Source organism: Nicotiana attenuata, chromosome 7 (genome assembly GCF_001879085.1).
Source record: "Nicotiana attenuata strain UT chromosome 7, NIATTr2, whole genome shotgun sequence".
Classification (NCBI taxonomy): domain Eukaryota; kingdom Viridiplantae; phylum Streptophyta; class Magnoliopsida; order Solanales; family Solanaceae; genus Nicotiana; species Nicotiana attenuata.
Genome location: NC_031995.1, coordinates 6,977,450 through 7,003,445, shown reverse-complemented (window position 1 = coordinate 7,003,445; position 25,996 = coordinate 6,977,450). Strand labels below are relative to the sequence as shown.

Here is a 25,996-nt window from a genome sequence, read left to right as displayed (position 1 = left end):
CCTGGGAAGTGGTTGTTATAGCAGCAACAGAGACCGCCAGAGCAAGACTAGTGCACACGATCAGAATCTGAGCTAAGATCTCCTGAAGACCTGGAATCAAGAAGGGCACAGCTGGTCCCGCCGGTGCATCCACAATAGGGACCTGATCCTGTACTAGGGAAACTGGTGGATTTGCAGGAGTTGTCCTAGCTGCTGTGCGGGCTACACCCCTACCCTACCACGGCCTCAATCGTAACCTCGACCTCTCGCGGCCCCGACTGGTGGTACTGGTGGTTGTCCGTCCTGACCGGTAGTACGTGTCCTCACCATCTGTGAGACAATAGAATAACAGAAGTTTAGTTACCAGAGTCAATAGATTCACACGACTGCCAGTGGGACCAAAAATGCCTCGATAGCTCAATAGTCTCCTAAGTCTGCAGCCTCGATCAGCGAGTGCCACTGGGACCAAAAGTGCCTCGATCTGCATACAAAGTGCTGGGGTAACGTGAGTACACCAACTCAGTAAGTAACATGTCCAAACTATTGACTGAAAGGTAGTCACGAACTTAACCACAACAGATATAATAGAATCAACGTACCGAAACGTAGGCATACTTTCAGTTAAACAGACAGCTCAAAGTAATAAGGTAAATACAGATCTGAACAGTTTAAGATATATAACTCAACTTCCTCTACATGTCAATGCATCGACTATATCAAATGCACAATGTGCTCCCACTATCAAGTGCTCAACCACTCGGTACTGGATATGGCCATCCAGCCCGGGGAAATCCATCTCGGAACATATACAACACTGACTGTAAGTCACTCAGTACCGAGGAAAAAAGGGAAATCCAACCCTATGGAAAAATCCATCAGGTACATATATATACTCAACCACTCAGTATCGTATATAGCCATCCGGACCAAGGAAATCCACCCCAGAACATACTCATCACTAACTATAAGTCACTCGGTACCGAGGAACAAGGGTTATCCAACCCTATAGAGAAATCCATCCCCGAATATCAATACTTTGGACAAATCCATGTCCAGGGAAATCCATCCCTCAATAATATCATCCGCACCCACAAGGGGTGTGTAGACTCCGGAGGGGTTCCTACGGCCCAAGCGCTATCACAATCAATATAACTACAGCGGCATGCAGCCCGATTCCATAACTGCCACTCATAATCAGGCTCTCGGCCTCACTCAGTCATCACTCTCCAGTCTCACCCATGGGCTCACAATGTCATAAAATCTAGCCCGAAAACAATGATATGCTATGCCAATAATAACAATTCAGACTGAGATATGATATGAAATGCATGAATATAACTGAGTACAAAATAACAGTGAAATCAGTGAGATGACAGCAAGAAACGACCACTAGGGTCCCAACAGTATCGGCATGAAGCCCTAACATGATATCTAGCTTGTTTTGCAGCTCAATTACTTTATCATATAATGGAAACACGGATATCAACAAGAAAGAGTCATTAAACGGTGCCATGGAATGAACCAGGTCACGATTCTCATGGTGCACGCCCGTCACTTGGCATGTGCGTCACCTCAATACTAACCACATAACACGTAGTTCAAGGTTTTGAACCCTCAGAACCAAGTTTGAAAGCGTTACTTACCTCAAACCGAGCAAAAATCCTACTCCGCATTGACTTTGCCGCTCGAATCGGCCTCCGAACGCCCCGAATCTATTCATAAGCAATACAATACGATCAATATAGGCTAAAGGAATCAATTCCACAAGAAAAACACCAATTCATAACCAAAATCCGAAATCGGCTCAAACCCGGCCCCTGGGCCCACATCTCGAAATCATACAAAATTCACAATACCCGAAATCCCATTCACTCACGAGTCTGACCATACTAAATTCATCGAAATCCGACATCATTTGCCCCTCCAAATCCCCAAAACTCACTCTCCAATTCTCAAGGCCTAACCTCTCAAATTTCACCTCAAAAACTCACCAACTAGGTGTAAGATCAGTGGGGAAAGACCATTATTGAACACAAATAAGCATAAGGAACTCACCTCAGCGATAACTCTGAAATCCCTCTCAAAAATCCCCAAAATCCGAGCTCAAAGATGTGAAAATGGGGAAAAATCCCGAAGTGTTCTATTTATATCTTCTGCCCAGCGAAGCCGCACCTGCGATCCCTTCACCGCATATGTGGACCCAGCTCCGCTTATGCGCAACTCACTCAACGTCCTGGGACCGCTTCTGCGCCTCTAGACCGCATCAGTGATCATCGCAAGTGCAGAAACTACCTCGCACCTGCGGATTCCCTCTCGCACCTGCGCATACCTACCCGCATCTGCATCTCCCGCAGATGCGGGAACGCCTTCACACCTACGGTTCCTGCCCACGTCCTCCATTGCCGCATCTAGGGCTCCTCAATCGCTCCTGCGCGCTCGCATCTACAGCTCCCAATCCGCTGGTGTGGAAACACAAGAACCAGCAGCTCCAGCTGCACTTTCCAAGTTTCAAACCTTCCGTTAACCACTCGGAATCACCCCGAGGCCCCCGCGACCTTATCTAAATATACCAACACGTCCCATAACATCATAAAAACTTAGTCGAACCTTCGAATCACTCAAAACAACATCAAAACACCAAATTACACTCGGATTTAAGCCTAAGAACTTCTAAACTTCCGAATTCCACAAACGATGCCGAAACCCGCTAAACCACATCCAAATGAACCTTAAATTTGCACACAAGTCAGAAATGACTCAACGAACCTACTACAACTACTGGAATTTCATTCCGACCCTTATATCTAAATTTCCACTGCCGACCAAAATTGTTAAAATTCTAACTTTCGCCAATTCGAACCTAATTATACCACAGGCCTCCAAATCACATTTCGGATGCGAACCTAAGTCCAAAATCACCTAACGGAGCTAATGGGACCATGAAAACTCAAATCCGAGATCCTTTACACATAAGTCAACATTCGGTCAACTCTTCCAACTTAAACCTTCTCATAAGAGACTAAGTGTCTCAACTCACTCCAAAATCACTCCGAACCCCAACAAGCTAATCCGGTAAGACATAATACACGTGAAGAACTCAAATGAAGCAGAAAAATAGGGGAACGGGGCTGTAACTCTCAAAAAGACCGACCGGGTCGTTACATCCTCTTTGTCTTAAACAAACGTTCGTCCTCGAACGGGTCTAGAAACATACTTGGAGCCTCGAATAGGTGTGGGTATCTGCTTCCCATCTCCCGCTCGGTCTCCCAAGTATCCTCCTACACGGGCCGACCTCTCCACTGCACTTTTACTGAAGCTATATCCTTTGATCTCAACTTTCGGACCTTCCGCTCCAAAATAACCACCGGTTCCACACCATAAGTCAAATAACCATCTAACTGAACCGTGCTGAAATCCAAAACATGAGATGGATCGCCAATATACTTCTGGAGCGTAGAAACATAAAATACTGGATGGACACTCGATAAGCTGGGTGGCAAAGCATGCTCATTGATAAGTGCATTTTACCAAATGTTAACCACATAATTTCTGTCATAAAAACATATAAATTATCATGTTTCCTCCATATTTTTAACTTTATTTTGCAGGAATAATTATAGAAGAATTGTTGGGCGCAGCATGAAGAAAAATACAACAATGAAAAGTGAAATCGAGCTACGATTCATTACTGCCGTGACAATGCACCAAGTCTCGATTTGCCATGATGAAATCTAAACTTAGAATTGCAGAATTTTCTCATCTCTCCAATTTCAAAATCTTGATTTGCCACTCAAATCTAGCACCAAATCGAGAATTCAACTTCTCATATCTGCAAATGCAAAATCTGGATTTGTCATGATGAAATCGACGAAATCTAAACTTAGAATGACGAATTCTCATATCTGCAAATGCAAAATCTAGATTTGCCATGGAAATCTAGTACCAAATCCAGAAGTCATCATGAAACTTTCTTATATAAGAAGATGTTGCCCGATCAGAGAGGGATCACAGTAGAGAGAAAGCTTAGAGCTAGAAGTCTGAATCCAAATTCTTAATTAGCTTCTCTGTTTTATTTCTTTCACTAGTATCAAGTTATCGTTTCTTTTAAATCACAATAGTGGTTTAGTTGTTGTTTCTAAATAAATTCCAGTGTAGGAAATTACTCTAGTTCCTGCTTTTAATTAAATAGGAGGAATTATTCTTCTAGAATATTTCTTTCTATTTTCTTATTTAATGGACAAGAATATTTCCATTGTTAGTACTAGTTCCAGTATGGAGTAACTTTTCTTGTGTTGGGAGAAAGACGGATCTTAATATTTCTATATAATAGTAGATATTATTCCTCAAATTCACATGCTTGAGCTAGAATTTATTTAACTTTTATCTACTTTTACAGTTAGACGTTATTTAATTTATTAACATCTATCTATCTTGTACTACATATTAGATGTTTATTCATTTTGTAATCGAGAGAGGCGGAAGAAATAATATAGTTAAATGTAGTATTGATAAATGTTAATATTTATTCAGTAACATCTATCTCTTTTATGTTATAATTAATTTTGCACTTATTTGTAATCGAGAGAGGCGAATGGTGTAATAATCAGTTATAACAAGTAGGATAACCGAAAGGGACTTACTATCAAGAGCATGTTTTAGTTCAATCATATATTTCTGGTTCTTTAGTATTACTATTTTGAAGATTAATTTGTATAACCGAGAGGAGTGCAATTAATTATTCAACTTGAGTAATAATATATATTTTTAATCGTGAGAGGCATTTATACCTTTTTGAGAAATTGAAATTGAAGAATAATAATTCTACTATATAATAGAAATATTAAGTGAAGTCAAGATCCCAACACCTTTTATTATATTTGTGAACAACAAAATATTTTCTACTGCTCTATTTATGCATTTTTAGTTAGTTAATTTACAACTCAACTCTTTCTGATTTTCTCAAATAGTAATTAAAACAAGAAGCATCTGTAGAATAGATGAAACAATCTCTGTGGGTTCGACATCTTTCTATACTATAATTTGACAGAGTACGAGTTTAATTTATACACACGCCAGGCACTCGTCAAATTTTTGGCGCCGTTGTCGGGGATTGGCTAAAGTCTACTACAGATTAATTGTTTTACTACTAATTTGAGATTTTTTTTATTGTCTAATTATTTTAACTTTTCTGCAGAAATTTCAGAAAGTGTCTGACCCGTTCCTCTTCTAGAGAACTAGTCGAATACGATCCTGAAATTGAAAAATCCTTACGGTTGTTGCGGAAAAAAAACTCACAGTCTCAAATTTTCACAATAGAGGAAATGGAGAACGAGGAACTCAATAACCAACTCCCGCCACATCAAGTAGAAGAACAGTTTGATGAGGTGGCACCACGACGTGATAGAATACTTAGAGATTATGCAAGGCCAGATCATTTTGAAGGAGAATCAAGTGTGAGGAGACCACCAATTGCAGCAAACAACTTTGAAATCCGCACAGGCTTGGTTCAAACCATTCAACAGTCATGTCAGTTTACTGGTGATGCGTGTGAAGATCCTCGCACCCATTTAATTGATTTTCTTGAATTAGTTGAAACTTACAGGTATAATGGAGTCACAACAGATGCTATTAGGTTGCGGCTTTTTCCTTTTTCATTAAAAGGTGAAGCCAAAACATGGTTGCGAAGTCTACCAAGAGGTTCCATTACAACATGGGACCTAATGACCCAAAAGTTTCTTAATAAATATTTTTCACCTGCAAAAACATTTAAAATGAAGCAAGAAATCAATAATTTTATGCAGACAGATTCTGAATCTGTATACCAGGCATGGGAAAGATTAGCAGCAATGTTAAGAAAATTCCCACATCATGGTATCCAAGACCCTGACATTTTATATNTGAATACCCTCTGCTGATACAATATGACCTAGAAATGCAACCGAACTCAACCAGAACTCGCACTTCGAAAACTTAGCATATAATTGACTATCTTTCAGAGTCTGAAGGACCACTCTGAGGTGTTGCTCGTGCTCTTCTTGGCTGCGAGAGTACACCAAGATGTCATCAATGAAGACTATCACGAATAAGTCTAGATATGGCCTGAACACTCGGTTCATCAACTCCATAAACGCTGCTGGGGCATTGGTCAAACCAAATGACATGACTAAAAACTCATAGTGCCCATACCGAGTGCGGAACGCCGTCTTAGGGACATCAGACGCCCTAATATTCAGCTGATGATAGCCAGATCTCAAGTCTATCTTTGAAAACACCCTTGCTCCCTGAAGCTGGTCAAACAAATCATCAATTCTCGGCAGTGGATACTTGTTCTTTGTCGTCACCTTGTTCAACTGTCGGTAATCAATACACATCCGCATCGAACCATCCTTCTTCTTCACAAATAACACCGGCGCACCCTAAGGAGAAACACTAGCGTGATAAAACCCTTCTCTAGTAGTTCCTGCAACTGGTCCTTTAACTCATTCAACTCTGGCGGGGCCATGCGATACGGCAGAATAGAAATTGGCTGCGTGCCCGGAGCCAGATCAATACAGAAATCAATATCTCTGTCGGGCGACATGCCCGGCAGGTCTGAAGGGAAAACCTCAGGGAACTCTCGAACAATAGGAACAGAGTCAATAGAAGGAACTTCTGCGCTGGAGTCGCGAACATACGCCAGATAAGCTAAACACCCCTTCTCGACCATGCGTCAAGCCTTGACATATGTATAACACTACGAGTGGCATGACTCGAAGTCCCTTTCCACTCTAGCCGGGGCAACTCTGGCAAAGCCAAGGTCACGGTCTTGGCGTGACAATCTAAGATAGCATGATACGGGGACAACCAATCCATCCCCAATATAACGTCGAAATCCACCATATCTAAAAGCAGTAAATCAACACGGGTCTCTAGACCCTCAAACACAACCACACAGGAACGATGCACCCGATCGACTACTATAAAGTCACCCACCGGTGTAGATACATAATTAGGAATGTCTAAAGCATAACTAGACATAGCCAGGCAGGGTGCAAAATAAGACGACACATATGAATATATAGACCCAGGGTCAAATAGCACTGACGCATCTCTATCGCAAACCAGAATAGTACCTGTAATAACGGCATCTGACGACTCGGCCTCTGGTTTGGCTGGTAAAGCATAAAACCGGGGATCAGCTCCACCTCCCTAAACCATGTCTCTGGGACGATCGGCTACCGGCTGACCCCTACCTCTGGCGGTCCGGCCTCTACCTCTGGGGTCTTGACCTCCACCTCTATGATCCCTACCCCTGCCCCTGGCTGGCTGGGCAGGCTGTGGGTCACCTGGTGCCTGAATCATGGGGCGAGGACCCTGCTGCTGTAACTGTGTACCCCTCAATCTCGAGCAAGCTCTCCTGATGTGACCATACTCGCCACACTCATAACATCCCTCTGTACGATGAGACTGGACCTGACGACCCGAATGACCTCCACGAAAACTCAGAAGAGGTTGTGTGATGGGCTGCTGATCAGAATACTGCCCACGAGAACCACGATCGCCTGGAGCACCCTGCGAAGCCTGGAGGGCTGACTGAAAGGGCCTGGAAGACTGACCCCTATCATAAGAATCCCTGCCTCCAGGTGAGGCACCACTGAATCGACCTGAGTGACGGGGTCTCTTGTCTGACCTATGACCACCCCCTTGTGGCAGAACCATCTCAATCCTCCGGGCCACATTGGCCGCCTCCTAAAACGTAATGTCACTACCCGCCTCTCTGGCCATCTAAAGACGAATGGCCTGGATCAAACCGTCAATAAATCTCCTCACCTTCTCCCTCTCAGTGGGAAGTATGACGAGGGCATGGCGAGCTAGATCGATAAACCGAGTCTCATACTGAGTGACTATCATAGACCCCTGCTGGAGGCGCTCGAACTGCCTCCGATAAGCAACCCTCTGAGTAACGGGGAGAAACTTCTCCAGGAACAACTCTGAAAACTGATCCCAAGTCAAAGGCGGCGACCCTGCTGGTTTGGCTAAACAGTAATCCCTCCACCAAGTCTTGGCGGATCCAGATAGACGAAAAGCCGCAAAATCAACTCCATTGGACTCCACAATGCCCATGTTTCGAAGAACCTCGTGGCAGCTGTAGAAGAAATCCTGGGGGTCCTCAGAAGAAGCTCCGTTGAATGTAGCAGTGAAGAGCTTGGTGAATCTGTCTAGCCTCCACAAAGCATCTGCGGACATAGCCGCTCCATCACCAGCCTGTGAAACTACCCCCGGCGGAACTGCCGCAGCTGTCTGAGCCGGTGGAATCTGAGTCTGGGGAGCTACCTGCTCCGAAGTACGTGCAGCAGGAGTCTGGGCTCCTCCTCTAGCCTGGGAAGTGGCTGGTTCTGCAGGAAGCAATCCTGCTCGGGTGACATTCTCTATGAGGCCAACCAACCGGACCAAGGCGTCCTGAAGAACTGGGGTAGTAATAAACCCCTCTGGGACCTGAGCTGGGCCCACCGGAACTGTCTGAGCTGGGGCCAGAGCCTCCTCGTCAAGGCCAACCTGAGGGTCCGCCACTGGTGTTGCTGCTGGTGGCTGGGCCCTGCCCCTACCACGGCCCCTACCACGGCCACGTCCTCTGCCCCTAGCGGGAGCTGCCTGGGGCTCGGACTGCTGATCGGAGGATGAGGAAGCGCGTGTTCTCGCCATCTGTGAAAGAACAGAGTGGAAATTCAATCGGCATTTAAGAAACCAAATCGCACGACAAGAAAGAACAAATGAGAGATTTTTCCTAACTCAATAGACTCTAAACAAGTACAGACGTCTCCGTACCTACCCCTCAGACTCTACTAAGTTTGTTCGTGAGTTGTGAGACCTATGTAACCTAGTGCTCTGATACCAACTTGTCACGACCCGGATGTCCCACCATCAGAGTCGTGATAGCGCCTACTCGTGGTAGCTAGGCAAGCCAACTTAATTACCTTTCCATCACTAGCGATTATCTTTAACAGTTTATAACATCCATATAGAACATAAGTCTAATAAGAACAATAGCGGAAGTCTGTCTTAAAAATGGTGAATTTAAAACGCGGAATAGTCAAAACAACCTCTACCCAAGATTTGGTGTCACATTACTCACGAACCACTAAGAATAAACTAAATACAAAGGTCTGAAAGAAATATGACAGTTGTCTGTCTCGAAACAAGGAGGCAACAGTCTAAAAGAAAACAATGAGAAGAGACGCCGGGCCTGCGGACGCCTGCAAGGCTACCTCAGTCTCGTGAATATGAATAGCCTGCTTCCGAACTACTACTGCTGCTGTTCCTCAAAACCTGGACCTGTGCAAAAATGCACAGAAGTGTAGCATCAGCACAACCGATCCCATGTGCTGGTAAGTGTCTAGCCTAACCCCGGCGAAGTAGTGACGAGGCTAGACTGGACACCACATAAACCTGTGCAGTTATAGACAGCGGAAATCGAATACAAAGCGATTACCAACATGGGAGGGGAAACATGCTATGGGGAGTTGCAATAATAACAATAATCCAGAGTAACAACTAAAGCAACTTAGGTTCACGGTGAACAAGGAATCAATACTCAAATGTAAGCACATAGCCTCAACAATTGTTGCGGCGTGCAACCCGCTCCATAATTACCATTGTTGCGGCGTGCAACCCACTCCACAATATCATTGTTGCGGCGTGCAACCCGACCCATATCACTTATCATATATCATTGTTGCGGCGCGCAACTCGATCCTCATATATTATTGTTGCGGCGTGCAACCCGATCCTCAACATCATTGTTGTGGCGCGCAACCCGATCCTCAATATCATTGTTGCGGCGCGCAACCCGATCCTCAATATCATTTAACAGTCTGACTTCCCAAACAACAGTCACAATTAAGGGGCACAAAATAAGCAAATATTTGACAAACATTCCGGCAAGGGAAAGATTCCAACAAGTTCAACCAAACGTCCCGACAAGGGAATAATCGACAACGCTTTCTCTTTCTTACTTTCCTTATCTTATAATTCACTTTACTATTTTGAGCCAACGCTCCAAGAATCAAGTCATTTCGTATACTTTCAATATTCGTATCACAATTCGAGCCAATGCTCCCAGGAATCAAGTGATCATATTACCGTTCACATGTTATTCACAACAACTAGAAATCCTTCAATAAATACGGAGTTCACAACCAAGTCACGATAATTACATTATAAAGACTCACGGTCATGCTAGACACCAATGTATAGATACTCCTCACCATGCCTATACATCGTACTCGATCACATAGCAATTAACAACAAGATTCAACTCCTATTCCCTCAAGCTAGGGTTAAACCAAACACTTACCTCAAAGCCTTGAGATCCGCTTAATCCTCAACTATTGCTTTACCTTGTGATCAACCTCCAATTCCGTGATATCTAGGCATAATCAATTTAATAATATCAATAAAGACTCAACGGGTAACATCCCGTAGCATAGATATGAATTTCCTAGCATTATTCCAAAAATCCCGAAATTAGACACCGGGCCCACATGATCCAAACTCGAGGCTCGGACCAAAACTCAATCACCCATAACCCCACGAGTCCAAAGATATAATTTGTTTTAAGGTTCGACCCCAAATTGAGGTTGAATCACCCAAAATTCTCAAAACCCTAACTCTACCCAAAACCCATAATTTCTACTTTGATTTCATGATTTAGGGCTAGGATTTTGCTAAATGATGAAGGAAATTGAAGAAAACAAGTTAGATAATACTTACCCAAGGATATTTGGTGAAGAATCGCTCTACAAGTCGCCTAGGGGCTGTGGAGAAGAAAGAGTTCGTGAAGTGATATGTTTTTCCCGTCCCTGGTTCTATTTTTGACTTAAAAATTCGCTGGGCAAAATTGCCCTACGCGATCGCAGAAATAGGGATGCGATCGGGAAGGGTACCACTGACTGGTCATCGCGATCGCGTGGAGGGTTACGCGATCGCGTAGAAGAACTACTGGGGGTCCAAAACTTGGTCTATGCGATCGCGACCCTACTGGTGCGAATGCATTGAAGGAAGTGCTGAGGCAGTGCGATCGCGTGATCAAGTACGCGATCGCGAAAGAGCAAAGAGCCAAAGGAACGCGATCGCGGGCTGAAGATTGCGATCGCGTAAGAGGAAATCACTAAGCAATAATTGCAGGAAAAATCTGCTACCATTCTAAGTGCAAAAACACCCCGAACCACCTCCAATTCACTTCCGAGCCCTCGGGGCTCCTAACCAATCACACACACTAACTCAATAACATCCTACGAACTTACTCGAGCGATCAAATCGCCAAAATAACCTCAAAATCATTGGATCAAGCCTCAAAATCATCATTTTCCTTTCAAACTTCATAAACTTCAAACTTTAGAGAATTTTTAAAATTTGTTACTTTGTGGATAAGTTATTTATCTCCTATAACGAAAGGGGTTTAATCACATTGTAATTCATCCCAAATCAATAAGAATTCTCTCTCTACTTGTCTCTGCAATACTCTTCTTCTTCTTTTATTGTTTCATAATACGTTATCAGCACAAATCTCTAACCATTTTCTACCGATATGTGAAACCTTAGAATCTTATAAGTTTTAAAGATAAGTTAATTTTATGGGATTGCAGACATCGATCATTTCATTGCTGGACTATAAGGTTGAGAGTGAGGAATGACCTATAATATAGTTGTAGTGAATTGGATCAATACATTTTCTGCCGCCACTTTGCTTAATTGCTTTCCATGCAACTAAAGCAATTGAGAGGTAATAGTATACACGAAGTTACTATGCAGAGGAACTGTTTCAAGAATGAAATAATTATATTTCATATGTCGTCTTGAAAGTTAATTTACTTATGCATATAATTATGAATTAATAATATTTTAAAGTCTTGAGGGTGACAACAACAACAACAACAATATTAATAGCCCCAGTAAAATTCCATAAGTGGGGTATTGGGAGGGTAGAGTATACGCAAACCTTATTCCCATCCCGAGGGGTAGAGAGCCTGTTTTCGATAGACCCTCGGCTCAAGAAGGCGAAAAGAAAGACAATATATCAGTACTATCAACAGAAAATAATAGAAATAATGACAGCAACATAAAAAACAGAGAATAGATGCAAAACACTAACAACAACCAGTAGAAAAGGCCCGGCACAATGAAAAACTGGAGAATAGTGTGAACATAACATTAATCACTAGCTGATGGTAGGCTATAATTACGCATTTTAGTCGATTATTACACTCTAATTTACTGCACTTTAATTGAGTTTGAGCTTTAATCGCTAGTGTTTTGCACTAATGGTGTGTTTTATGCCTTGTAGGAGTGATTCCGAGATATGTAAATGTTATGGAATGAATTCAAGTAATTTGGAGCTTTGAAGTCTGAGTGAAAGTTCAAGGAATTAAGCCGGGATCGTGTTTGGGGGTCAACGGATGATAGTTAGAGCGAACGAAGACTCGAGTAGGCATAATGTGCACTGTCTAGTAAAATACACATAACGTTTTTCTCAGAGCTCTATTTGGGCTCCATAATATATGGTTGGAAAGCTAATTCAAAGGGCTACAACTTTCATGTTTTACGCTTTTCCAAATTCTAAGCGGAACAGGGTGCAAAATGCACGTCAATAGCGCGGTCGCGCTCAGGCCGCACTCGTCAGGCAGAACACTAGGCCACTAGCGCGACCACTAGCCCGACCGCGCTAGTCAAACCCGGGAAAAGTGTCCTTTTTCACATTGGAGAAGGTATAATTTTTAGTGCCCAACCCTACTTGGTATATATACATGGAAAATGGTATTTTGAGGGAGTTGGACATACTTTTAACACAAAGCCGACATGGAGGCCGGAATTCATCGGGTTTCATCTTTTCTTCCATCAAACTTAGTAATTTTTATGTTTCTTTGTATGATTTTTTGTTTTGCTACCATGTCTATGTGGATCTAAACTTCACGTTCTAGGATTGTGGTTCTTTCATGACTATTGTTTTTCGAATATTGATTTTGATTTCTTAGTTTATCATATTGATTTATTTATTTAATCCTGCACTTAATTATTTGATTGCTTGATCATCAATTGAATACTATCTACGAATCTTGAATTGAACTCGAATGTGAGAATTCTAGATTGCATATAGGATTGAGTAGAGCAAGTTCTTGAACCTGGGCATCGGGAAACGGATTCGCGGTTAGGATAGACATATACCTAATTGCCTTGCATGGTTGATTTACAGGAATTATAAATGTGTTCTCGTTAGTTCTAATTCCATAGACATATAGGAGTTAGGTTAGCTTGAATAGGCGAGTAAGAACTCGACAGATTCTTATGAGCAATATTAGCCCCTTTAACCAATAAACTAGATAAATTAGTTAGTCAATTCAATTGAATAATACAATAGGATTGTTAGATAGCCCGTGACCCTACATCGTTTTCATTACATTGATAACATAAAAATCTGTTGTGTTCAAAGTTCATTATTTGTTTTATTTATTTTAATTAGTTTAGAATCAAATACTTCTAGGTTTATTTCTTGTTTAGATAATTAGGATAGTCTAATTTAGTTTATAGTTAATCACCAGTCCTCGTGGAATTGAGATCCGACTTTTAGTCACTTTATTACTTGAAGACCGCGTATACTTGTGTGGGGTGTTGATGATAGGCTATAGTTACTTATTTTAGTCGATTATTACACTCTAATTTACTGCACTTTAATTGAGTTTGAGCTTTAATCGCTAGTGTTTTGCACTAATGGTGTGTTTTATGCCTTGTAGGAGTGATTCCGAGCTATGTAGATGTTATGAAATGAATTCAAGTGATTTGGAGCTTTGAAGTCTGAGTAAAAGTTCATGGAATTAAGCCGCGATCGTATTTGGGGGTCAACGGATGATAGTTAGAGCAAACGAAGACTCGACTAGGCATATTGCGCACTGTATAGTAAAATACACATAACTTTTAACTTTTTGCTCCGAACTCCATTTGCGCTCCACAATATATGGTTAGAAATCTAACTCAAAGGGATACAACTTTCATGGTTTACGTTTTTTCAAATTCTAAGCGGAACAGGGTGAAACATGCGCGTCAATAGCACGGTCGCGCTCAGGCCGCGCTCGTCAGGCAGAACACTCGGCCACTAGCGCGACCACTAGCGCGACCACTAGTGCGACCGCGCTAGTCAAACCCGGGAAAAGTGTCCTTTTTCACATTGGAGAAGGTATAATTGTTAGGGCCCAACCCTACTTGGTATATATACATGGAAAAATGGTATTTTGAGGGAGTTGTACATACTTTTGACACAAAGCCGCCGTGGAGGCCGGAATTCATCGGGTTTCATCGTTTCTTCCATCAAACTTAGTAATTTTTATGTTTCTTTGTATGATTTGTTGTTTTGCTACCATGTCTATGTGGAGCTAAACTTCACTTTCTACGGTTGTGCTTCTTTCATGACTATTATTTTTTGAATATTAATTTTGATTTCTTAGTTTATCATATTGATTTATTTATTTAATCCTGCACTTAATTATTTGATTGCTTGATCACCAATTAAATACTATCTACGAATCTTGAATTGAACTCGAAAGTGGGAATTCTAGATTGCATATAGGATTGAGTAGAGCAAGTTCCTGAACCTGGGTATCGGGGAACGGATTCGCGGTTAGGATAGACATATACCTAATTGCCTTGCATGGTTGATTTACAGGAATTATAAATGCGTTCATGTTAGTTCTAGTTCCATAGACATATAGGAGTTAGGTCAGCTTGAATAGGCGAGTAAGAACTCGACAGATTCTTATGAGCAATATTAACCCCTTGAACCAATAAACTAGATAAATTAGTTAGTCAATTCAATTGAATAATACAATAGGATTGTTAGATAGCCCGTGACCCTAGATCGTTTTCATTACATTGATTACATAAAAATCTGCTGTGTTCAAAGTTCATTATTTGTTTTATTTATTTTAATTAGTTTAGAATTAAATATTTCTAGGTTTAATTCTTGTTTAGATAATTAGGATAGTCTACTTTAGTTTATAGTTAATCACAAGTCCTCGTGGGATCGATATCCGACTTTTAGTCACTTTATTACTTGACGACCGCGTATACTTGTGTGGGGTGTTGATGATAGGCTATAATTACGTATTTTAGTCGATTATTACCCTCTAATTTACTGAACTTTAATTGAGTTTGAGCTTTAATCGCTAGTGTTGTGCACTAATGGTGTATTTTATGCCTTGTAGGAGTGATTTCGAGCTATGTAGATGTTATGGAATGAATTCAAGTGATTTGGAGCTTTGAAGTCTGAGTAAAAGTTCAAGGAATTAGGCCGGGATCGTGTTTGGGGGTCAACGGATGATAGTTAGAGCGAACGAAGACTCGAGTAGGCATATTGCGCACTGTCTAGTAAAATACACATAACATTTTGCTCAGACCTCCATTTGGGCTCCACAATATATGGTTGGAAAGCTAACTCAATGGGATACAACTTTTATGTTTTATGTATTTCCAAATTCTTAGCGGAATAGGGTGAAAAATGCACGTCAATAGCGCGGTCGCGCTCAGGCCGCGCTCGTCAGGCAGAGCACTGGGCCACTAGCGTGACCACTAGCGAGACCGCGCTAGTCATACCCGGAAAAAGTGTCCCTTTTCACATTGGAGAAGGTATAATTGTTAGGACCCAACCTTACTTGGTATATATACATGGAAAAATGGTATTTTGAGGGAGTTGGACATACTTTTGACACAAAGCTGCCGTGGAGGCCGGAATTCATCGGGTTTCATCTTTTCTTCCATCAAACTTAGTAATTTTTATGTTTCTTTGTATGATTTGTTGTTTTTCTACCATGTCTATGTGGAGCTAAACTTTACGTTCTAGGGTTGTGGTTCTTTCATGACTATTATTTTTCGTATATTGATTTTGATTTCTTAGTTTATCATATTGGTTTATTTATTTAATCCTGCACTTAATTATTTGATTGCTTGATCACCAATTAAATACTATCTATGAATCTTGAATTGAACTGGAAAGTGGGAATTCTAGATTGCATATAGTATTGAGTAGATCAAGTTCTTGAACCTGGGAATCGGGGAATGGATTTGTGGTTAGGATAGACATATACCTAATTGCCTTGCTTGGTTTATTTACAGGAATTATAAATGCGCTCTTGTTAGTTCTAATTCCATAGACATATAGGAGTTAGGTTAGCTTGAATAGGCGAGTAAGAACTCGACAGATTCTTATGAGCAATATTAACCCTGTTAACCAATAAACTAGATAAATTAGTTAGTCAATTCAACTGAAGTATACAACAGGATTGTTAGATAGCCCGTGACCCTAGATCGTTTTCATTACATTGATAACATAAAAATCTGCTATATTCAAAGTTCATTATTTGTTTTATTTATTTTAATTAGTTTAGAATCAAATACTTCTAGGTTTAATTCTTGTTTAGATAATTAGGATAGTCTAATTTAGTTTATAGTTAATCATAAGTCCTCGTGGGATCGACATCCGACTTTTAGTCACTTTATTACTTGACGACCACGTATACTTGCGTGTGCGTTTGGCTGTAACACTAGCAGTCTAAGACAAAACCCTATCAGACTAGCCTAACAGCTGTACAAATTAGAAAAATTCTCAACTACCTCCTAACCTACAACCCTAATGCTCGACCTCCACACCTTCCTATCAAGGGTCATGTCGTCGAAAATCTGAAGCCAAGCCATGTCCTGTCTGATCACCTCTCCCCAATACTTCTTAAGCCGCCCTCTACCTCTTCTCGTACGCACCAAAACCATCCGCTCACACCTCTATACCGGGACATCTAGGCTTCTCCTCCGTACGTACCCGAACCATCTGAACCTCGCTTCCTGCATCTTGTCATCCATAGGAGCCATGCCCACCTTCTCCCGAATTTTTTCATTCCTATTCTTATCCATCTTGGTGCACCTGCACATCCACCTCAACATCCTTATTTCTACTACTGACATCTTCTGGGTATGTGAGCGGTTAACTGGCCAACACTTAGCCCCATACAACATGGCCGGTCTAACCACTGCTCTATAAAACTTATCTTTGAGTAACAGAGACACTTTCTTGTCACAGTACTCCAGATGATAATCTCCATTTCATACACCCCACCCCAATACGGTATGTGACGTCCTCGTCTATCTCCCTATTCCCATGGATAATCGACCCAAGGTACTTGAAACTGCCTCTCTAGGGGATGACCTGTGATTCAAGCCTCACTTCCATTCCCTCCCTCGGTTCCGCACTGAACTTGCACTCCAGGTATTCCGTCTTAGTCCTGCTTAACTTGAAACCCATAGACTCAAGGGCCTGTCTCCAAACCTCCAACCTCTCGTTAACTTCGCTTGGCATCTCATCGATCAAAATTATGTCATCAGCAAATAACATACACCATGGCACCTCCCCTTAAATGTGGCCGGCCAGTGCATCCATATCTAAGGAAAATAAGAATGGGTTGCGGACAAATCCTTAGTGTAATCCCATAACATCCGGGAAATGCTCTGAGTCGCCTCTCCTAACCCGAGTCATAGCTCAATCATACATGTCCTTCATCGCCCTAATGTAGGCAATCGACACACCTTTAGCCTCCAGGCATCTCCAAAGAACCTCTCTAGGGACATTGTCATACGCTTTCTCCAAGTAAATAAACACCATGTGTAAATCCTTCTTCCAATCACTGTACAGCTCTACCAACCTCCTAATAAGGTGGATCACTTCCGTAGTCGAATGACTCAGCATGAACCAAAACTGGTTGTCGGATATAGACACTGTCTTCCTCACCCTCACTTTTACTACCCTCTCCCAGACTTTCATAGTATGACTTAGTACCTTGATACCCCTATAATTGTTACAACTCTGAATATCACCTTTGTTCTTGTACATCGAAACCACCGTGCTCCACCTCCACTCATCTGGCACCGTCATCGTCCTGAAAATAACATTAAATAACCTAGTCGGCCACTCCAAGCTAGCTCTACCCACACACCTCCAAAATTCTACCGGACTTCGTCTGGCCCGATTGATCTACCCCTACTTATCTTACGCATAGCTCCCATGAACTCCTCGACCTTAATTCGCCTATAGTACCTAAAGTCTCGGTGGCTCTCAGAATGCCCCAATTTACTGAGCACAATGTCCCAATCCCACTCTACGTTCAGAAGTCTATGAAAGTAAGTCTGTCATCTCCTCTTAATCTTATCATCTCCCTCCAATACTCTACCGTCCTCGTCTTTGATGCACCTCACCTGGTCCAGATTTCGAGACTTCCTTTCTCTCGCTGCCGCACTCTGGAAAGTAACCAGATACTCCTCCCTCTTTGGAAAAATAGAGTTTGCAATCACCAGCTCAAAAGCCTTAGCGAAATCCAACAGCGAAGTACCTCTTCTGTTCCTATCCCCAAAACTGAAGCCTCCATGCACCTCGCTATAACCGCCAGCAGTCGACCCAATATGACCATTGAAATTCCCTACTAATAAATAACCTCTCAGCAGGCGAAATACTACGCACAATCTCATCCAATCCCTCCCAAAAGCTCCTTTTAACCTCCTCATCTAAGTTCGTTTGCAGCGCGTAAGCACTAACGACATTGAGGGTGTACTCTCCGAGTACTAACTTGATAGCCATTAATTTCACCCGCCTCACCTCTACCACCGATTCTCTAAGATCCCTATCCACCAAAATACCCACTATATTCTTACTTTTCAAGACTCCATAGTACCACAGCTTATACTCGTCCGCATCTCTTGCCTTTGATCCTACCCACCTAGTCTCCTGGACGCACGCTATATTGACGTACCTCTTCTGGAGAATCTTTGCCAGCTCTATATACATACTCGTCAATGTTCCTATGTTCTATGACACAATACTCAACCTATAGGCTCCTTTGATCCCCTTACCTCCCTTACCTCTCTTCCCACCCCTTAATCCCTGCCCTAGGCCCCGCCCTCCCCGAGGATATGACCTTACTCTACCATCCCAAACCACAGCCACCATATCTACTATAGACTAAGGAAACTCACTAACACAAAACAGGCAACGGACCAAAATGTAAGTGGACAAGTTGAAACTACAGGCACGCTACTAATATGACTAAACTAATGCAAACAAGTTAAGTAACACAAAGAAGGGAATAGGAAAGCGGGAGGTACCAACTCCCGAGAGTAGAACCTATGAATTTGACTTGGTGCACACCCGAGGTCACAGACACTGACGTACTTCCTTCCAAATCCTATTGGCCCAAGCAAACACCAACCACGGTTGCTCCGCGCTACTCGCTCGTACGCCTCACGTGCTCGTCGCCGACTGCCATGATTAACAACCTGAAAATCATAACACACCAACCGCAAAACCAACAGGGGGCTATCAACCCGTCACCGTTGCACTGGTGTTTAATACTACGGTAGCCCGGGCTGCCAACCTAAGCAACAGAGGAAGGGGGATGACTCAAACAAGAGAAAAAAAAAGGGTAGAGGGCAGAATGAGAAGAGAGAAGAGGGAGGAGAAAAGGAAGAGGAGATATGAGAGGGGTCGCCGGCTGGGGAACACCGGCAGGACTGGGGCAGGAGAAAAACAAAGTAAAATAAAAATAGAGGGGGAGAAAGAAGAAACGGGGGTGATGATAAAGAGAGAGGAGAGAGGAGGGGAGAGAGGAATGAGAAGAGAGAAGAGAGAAGAGGGGGAGAAAATAAAGAGGAGAGATAAGAGGGATCGCTGGCAGGGATTGGGCAGGGGAAAAAAAAGAGGAAAAAAATAAAGGGGGAGAAAGAAGAAACGGGGGTAGTGATGAGAAAGAGGGAGGAGAGAGGGCGACTTGCCTACGTGTGGCCGCCAGCGATCTCGCCAGTGGATGAGGCCGGTCGACTGTGCGGAATAGAGATCAAAGAGAGAGAGAGAGAGAGAGAGAGAGAGAGAGAGAGAGAGAGCCATTAGAGTATTGCAATTTTCCCAAAAAGAGCTTTATGCAATAAATAAAAAAATCACCATAGTATGGACAACAAAGGCTTGAGGGCGAGTCCTACTATATTATGGAATATTATGATATTGGTTGAGGGTAAGACGGTGGGTTTAAGTCCCACCGCAGCATAATAAAAAGAGTTGAATTTGAGTCCCAACGTATTATGGCCTAACATGCCTTTGTATGGGTAAGAAATTGGGGTCAAGTCACAATGCATAATATTGATGATATAATGATGACTGAGGCGAATAATGTGCTTTTGATGAAAGAATTATAAAGCCCATCCTACTGAATATGCTTCATTCTTGTAGTGGATGTGATAGTAGTGCATAATAATTCTAGATGAAGATAAGTGGTTAATGAATGAATGTAGCGTGCCAAAGACCAAAATAATAATAGTCATCATTGTGGTAATTCTAAAAAGGAGAACAATAATGGTTCTCAAAATAATCTTTCAAAAGTGAAGTAAATGTGTATCAATGTGGTCTGTAAATATGAGGCACATTCAGATGATTATGGTCCATTCCTTGAAAATATGACTTGTGATAAGAAACCTTAGGAAACTTAGTGTTATGCCCCCGCAATCGATATTACGTCTCGCAGTATTATATTACGATGACGTTACGCTTCGCAGTATTAAATTACGACGATATTGCACCTTGTAGTATTGTACGTTGAATTTGTCGTAAGGTAATTGGCATTAGTCCAAGGAAAAAGATTATTTGGAGATTATAAGGATTATGCTATTTTAAACAAATGATGAGTAAATTCGCGAAGATGAGAGGGAAGCAAGTCAAAGAAAATGAATTTTTCGTCCAAGTTTGGAATATTGGGATAAAATACGGGCCGAGCGTTAATTACCGATATTTGCGGACTAGTACAATACAAGGTACCATGTGACCATGATAGTCGTATATATTAAAAAAGATGAGTAGAGTTTTAAGTAATTTTAGATAATTCTTAATTATGGGGATAATTGGCTAATTATCGGGTAACAGGATATTACCTAATTAATCAGGGATACAATTTATAAGTACTAAGCGACATGATGTGGCAGCCCCCCCCCCCCTCCCAACTCAAAGTAAGTGACTAATAATGTAGGTTGAAAGGTGGCATCATTAAATGATATATATGCTACTTACGTGTAAAAGTTTGGCAACATTTGGCTAATTGGACTCAAAAATCAGCAATGACTTAAAAATCAATTCATTTTTGCTTCATCTAACATTTTCCTAACTCAAAATCTCAAACCAGACGCTCCAGCAAAGCTTTCAACAAATTCATTCTCAAAATTTTACAATCAAATGTGAGGTCCAATGTAATTCCTTATCAATTTCCCACAAAAAGAACGTGAGTTCTTGCAACAAAAAGGAATCCAAAGAAAATTATTTGCAACGTAAAATTTTGCGGTTCTAAAGGAGTACGGTGCAACTTTTTCCAAGAATATCATACGAATTTTTCCCTACTTCAGGTATGTTAAGGCCATCCCTTCTTTCTTTTTGGCATGATTCAAATTATACAGAAGAAACGAGCAAACGCATAGTTTTCATAAACGACTCTATTCATAGAAATACTAGAGGTCTCTATGTTCTTGATTCCCCATGTGACATATTATTATATCTTCTGTTCATGGGTCTTAGAATAATATGTAGTTGAAAAAGTTTATCCGAAAGGAATATTGATATTATTACATATTTTTCATGCATTTCATTCATTTATACATGTTCATTGACCCATGACCAGATGGCGTTATATACGCATATTTATATGTATATGTATATGTATATGGGATATGGGAAAAAGGTTGCGGCGTTATATACGCACCACCACCTAATCAGCTGGTATACGGTGATGATTTGCTCACAGTGGCCGAGATGATATGATGGGATGCCCTCAGAGGCTTGATGATGTTATGATAGCATATACCCATGCATGGTATGACATTTATACGAATATGCACGACATTATAATATTAAATGATTCACAGAGTTATTCAGATATACATGTTGAGTCTTTTACTCCATGTTTCTCTCATGTCTACTAGTTACTGATTTTTATTCCTTACATACTCGATACATTATTTGTACTGACGTCCCTTTTGCCTGGGGACGCTGCGTTTCATGCCTGCAGGTCCTGATAGACAGGTCGAGAGTCCTCTAAGTAGGCTCGGCTCAGCGGAAGGTGTTCGTGCGCTCCATTTGCTCCGGAGTTGCTTCTTTGGTCAGTATGATTAGTACATGTATTGATTAGTATGGCGGGACCCTGTCTCGACCTTTATGATATTATGTATTCTTAGAGGCTTGTAGACAGATGTCGGGTATACGGATACTTGTATGGCCTTGTCGGCCTATGTTTCGAGTATACAAAAAAAAAATTATGCCGACCTTATAGGCCCGTACTTCATATGTATAAGTTTGTATTCCCTCATGCTTTACTACCGGTTCATTTACCTATGATAGAATGATATGAAAGATACGTCATGTTGGTACTCGGTTGAGTAAGGTACCGGGTACCCGTCGCGGCCCATCTGTTTGGGTCGTGATAAAAGTGGTATCAGAGTAGTTCTGTCCTAGGGAGTCTACAAGTCGTGTCTAGTAGAGTCTTGTTTATGGGTTTGTCGTGCACCACACTTATAAGCAGGAGGCTACAGGGCATTTAGGACTGTCACTCTTTCTTCTTACTCTAGATCATGTGGTAGAGCTCAGTTGTAAGAATTTAAATTCCTAACATCTATTTTATCCGTAATAAGACGATACCTACATCCATAAAGACGGTTGGTAAAAGACATGGCTATGGAAGAGTTGAGTCAGAGGATCTCGACTTTGCATCATGCTTATGATAAGTAAATGTGAGGTCTTCAGCGGATCATGTGCGTACTGAAAGGTGTAAGCCTCTTGATAAGGAGTCTTGAGGCAAGAATACCTATCCACCTTAATGGTGAAAGATAATGAGAGATTCAGAAGATAAATACAAGTTTCAACAAGCAAAAGAAGCAAGATGAAGAAGAGTACGAGGCGCCCAGTTAATGAAGGTTAACAGTGTTTATAATTCAGTCAGAGTAATATAAGCTTTTTGAGTTATATTCAACAGTAATAGAGGTATGTACAATTAACCGTACCCATCTCAGTTATGCCCTATGGGGGCTAACAGGTGTAGTTTAAGAAAAGGACGGAACATCAGTACGGCAGGGGTTAGAGTAACCCAAAATGGTAAATGGATTGTTTGTGTTAGTTGACATTTCTGAAGCGTATTACAAATGTGCTAATAGATCCTCTTGTGAGACACCCAGATGGTGCACTCTAGAATATTACAATTAGATGTGAATACTAGCATGGTCGGAAAAAAAATTCAGAAGATAGGCACCGAAATCCTGGAAGGGATAAATATTACCTTAGTATGACTCTCGTCCCTATTAGAGCAAGGACGTTGAGCAACCCGAAGAGCCGATGGATGAATCAAGGGGAGCAAAAAGCAAAAGAACGTCTTGCTAAAGTTTTCACAAGAAAGGGATAGGCAGAAATATTAGCAGTAATAAGAAGAGAGACAAGGAAGAATTATGAGTAAGATGCGATACATGGATGTCAATGGTTGATCAAAAAGATGACGGTATTACCGAGTCCATAGTCAAGTGAAGGAAGAGACGAGAGGTGATAGGCCTTAAGATAAAAAAAAAGAGTATAGGCCATAAAAGTCATATCCTCATTTCAATAAGTAAGTTCGTGACTCTAACGTGATTACCAATAGGAAAAACTAGACCCCAGAATAATAGAGATCAGTATGGGCTGGTGAACAAGATAAAGTAAACATGAATTAGGGATCTAGTGATTTGATAATGGTCGACATCATGAGAATTTCCTATTTCGTACCGGCAATAATAGAATGGACAACAGAAGAAAATTTATGAGAAACTCAGAGAATGGTCATTCAGGAAGACGCTTCCCTAAAGCAAGCAATGTGAGTAGAGTTAAGCTTAAGAGACTATATGTCCCAGCTACACTAAGTGCCACCATTGCGAGTGAGGAATTTTTTTATCCTTGGTATAGAAGTATTATCGCAAGGCGAGTAAGGGTCATTGATGATGCAAAGGACACCAAAGATGGAGAGGAAAAACATCTATAGGCAGGTCGCCGAAGCTCCAAGTCTTAGTACTCCCCTAAAGGGGGGAATATGGAATAATAAAGGAAGACTGCGATAAAAAATGAGAAAGGGACGAGATTGTACTTATCCGAATCCTACAGATATGCTATGATTCTAGAACGTTATGTAAGCACGACGTTAAAAAGGAGGTAAGGGTTCCTGACCGGAAGGCTATTGATAAATAAGGAGCCAATGCAAGAGGTAAATTAGACAAAGAAAATAACCCAAGAGAGAATATGCAGAATATGGATATGAGAATGGGTCGACGAGTAGTTAGTAGTTGATTCAAAAAGAGCCTAGTCATGACTAGACAAGAAGTTACAGACGGATCAGCAGATCATGCGAGATAAATGTAGTAAATCCCAACATGGAGAATTCAGTCTCGCAGTAATATCATTATAATAATTGAGCTGTATTCAAATAGGAGTCGGGGTAGTTAAAGGTACCGTATGAGTGTTACGAGGATAAAAGAAAGTACCACTAGGAAGGCAGTCAAAATATCAGATGAGAAGAAACCCTACAAGCACAAGTGCACGGAGGTAGGCAACTACGGATGATTATAGGCAAGGAAGGACATCAAAAGGTCCGTAATAAGCTCACAGCTTTACGAGAGTCAAGGGTTCTCCCTAAGTACTACAACGAAAGACTAGCTGAGGAAATAAGGAAGAAGGCTTCAACCTAAGCACATCGACCTAAAGAGGAAATGGTCGTGTAAAAACAGTCTCACAACAACATTGGAAGCACTCCAAAGGAAAGTGGCACCTACCGTGGATTAATCTAATGAACAGGAAGTAAAATTAAAAGTAATATTCGAGATCATATGAGTTGCACGAAAACTCGGCATGTGCGGGCACTAAGATAAGCTAAGTATGGATGCAACACGGGGGCAGAAAGACCAGGAAAAGTAAAGGCTTACCTTGAAAGAAAGATAAGATGGAACGAAAGAAATTCTTCGAGTGGTTACGTTATGAACGCACTTAAGGGTTCGGAGTTTATACATGCAGCATATACAGTCGTAGAAGATTCTGGTATACGTTAAAATAAAGAATTGAGCCCAGGTCATAAACGAAGGATCAAATTGTTAAAGAATTGTATCGTGCATATTCCTCAGCACCCATAAACGGCTAAACAGAATTACTAATACCATGAACCCCTAGAGCGGGAGATAATTTAAGCCGACATAAAGGCCGATCAGAAGAAGGAGGAAAATAAAGAGTTACATCAACGAAGTAAATCAGGAATTCAGTTATTGGACCCAGAAATTATAGAAATCATGATTGAGAATATTGCAGAAGTACTCTTAATATCAAAAGTACAAGGGAGATATTACAACAACCATATTCTATAACGGCTCTACGATAAAGGTAGTTAGAAAAAGTACTAGCCTCATAAGAAGTCAATATGAAGCTCCCACCGAATTGTGTATGCCCAGAGGTGCAAGTTTCATAATAGAGCTTCAAGTTCTGAACGTGAACTATACCTATGTGGAAGAGAGGTCATGAAAGAGATAGAAGATACGATACAAGATTTTAAGGTAAGAAAGGAAAAGGGGAACAACATACAAGATACTCAAAATGCAGAAGGTCGTGAATAGTCCAAGGAAAAAGATTATTTGGAGATTATAAGGGTTATGCTATTTTAAACAAATGATGAGTAAATTCGTGAAGACGAGAAGGGAAGCAAGTCAAAGAAAAGGAATTTTTCGCCCAAGTTTGGCATATTAGGATAAAATACGGGCCAAACATTAATAACCGATAATTACGGACTAGTCCAATACAAGGTACCGTATGACCATAATAGTAGGATGTATCAAAAAAAATGAGTAGAATTTTAAGTAATTTTAGATAATTCTTAATTATGCGGGTAATTGGTTAATTACCGAGTAACAGGACATTACCTAATTAATC

The 25,996-nt window shown here is 41.3% G+C and overlaps 1 protein-coding gene across 1 annotated transcript; it reads right to left on the bottom strand.

Annotated features, from left to right (window-relative positions):
- Window positions 18,178-18,829, bottom strand: LOC109229818. Its single transcript, XM_019395368.1, has 2 exons — window positions 18,480-18,829; window positions 18,178-18,421 (listed from the first exon to the last, which is right to left on the bottom strand). The coding sequence occupies exons 1-2, from the start codon at window positions 18,827-18,829 to the stop codon at window positions 18,178-18,180; spliced, it is 594 nt and encodes a 197-aa protein (XP_019250913.1).

Excerpts from the sequence above, each read along its gene's own strand:
- LOC109229818 (XM_019395368.1), bottom strand. The coding sequence starts at position 18,829 with ATGTATATAGAGCTGGCAAAGATTCTCCAGAAGAGGTACGTCAATATA. Across the intron at positions 18,422-18,479 it reads AGTATTTCGCCTGCTGAGAG|CGAGGTGCATGGAGGCTTCA; the intron begins GTTATTTATTAG and ends TGGCGGTTATAG.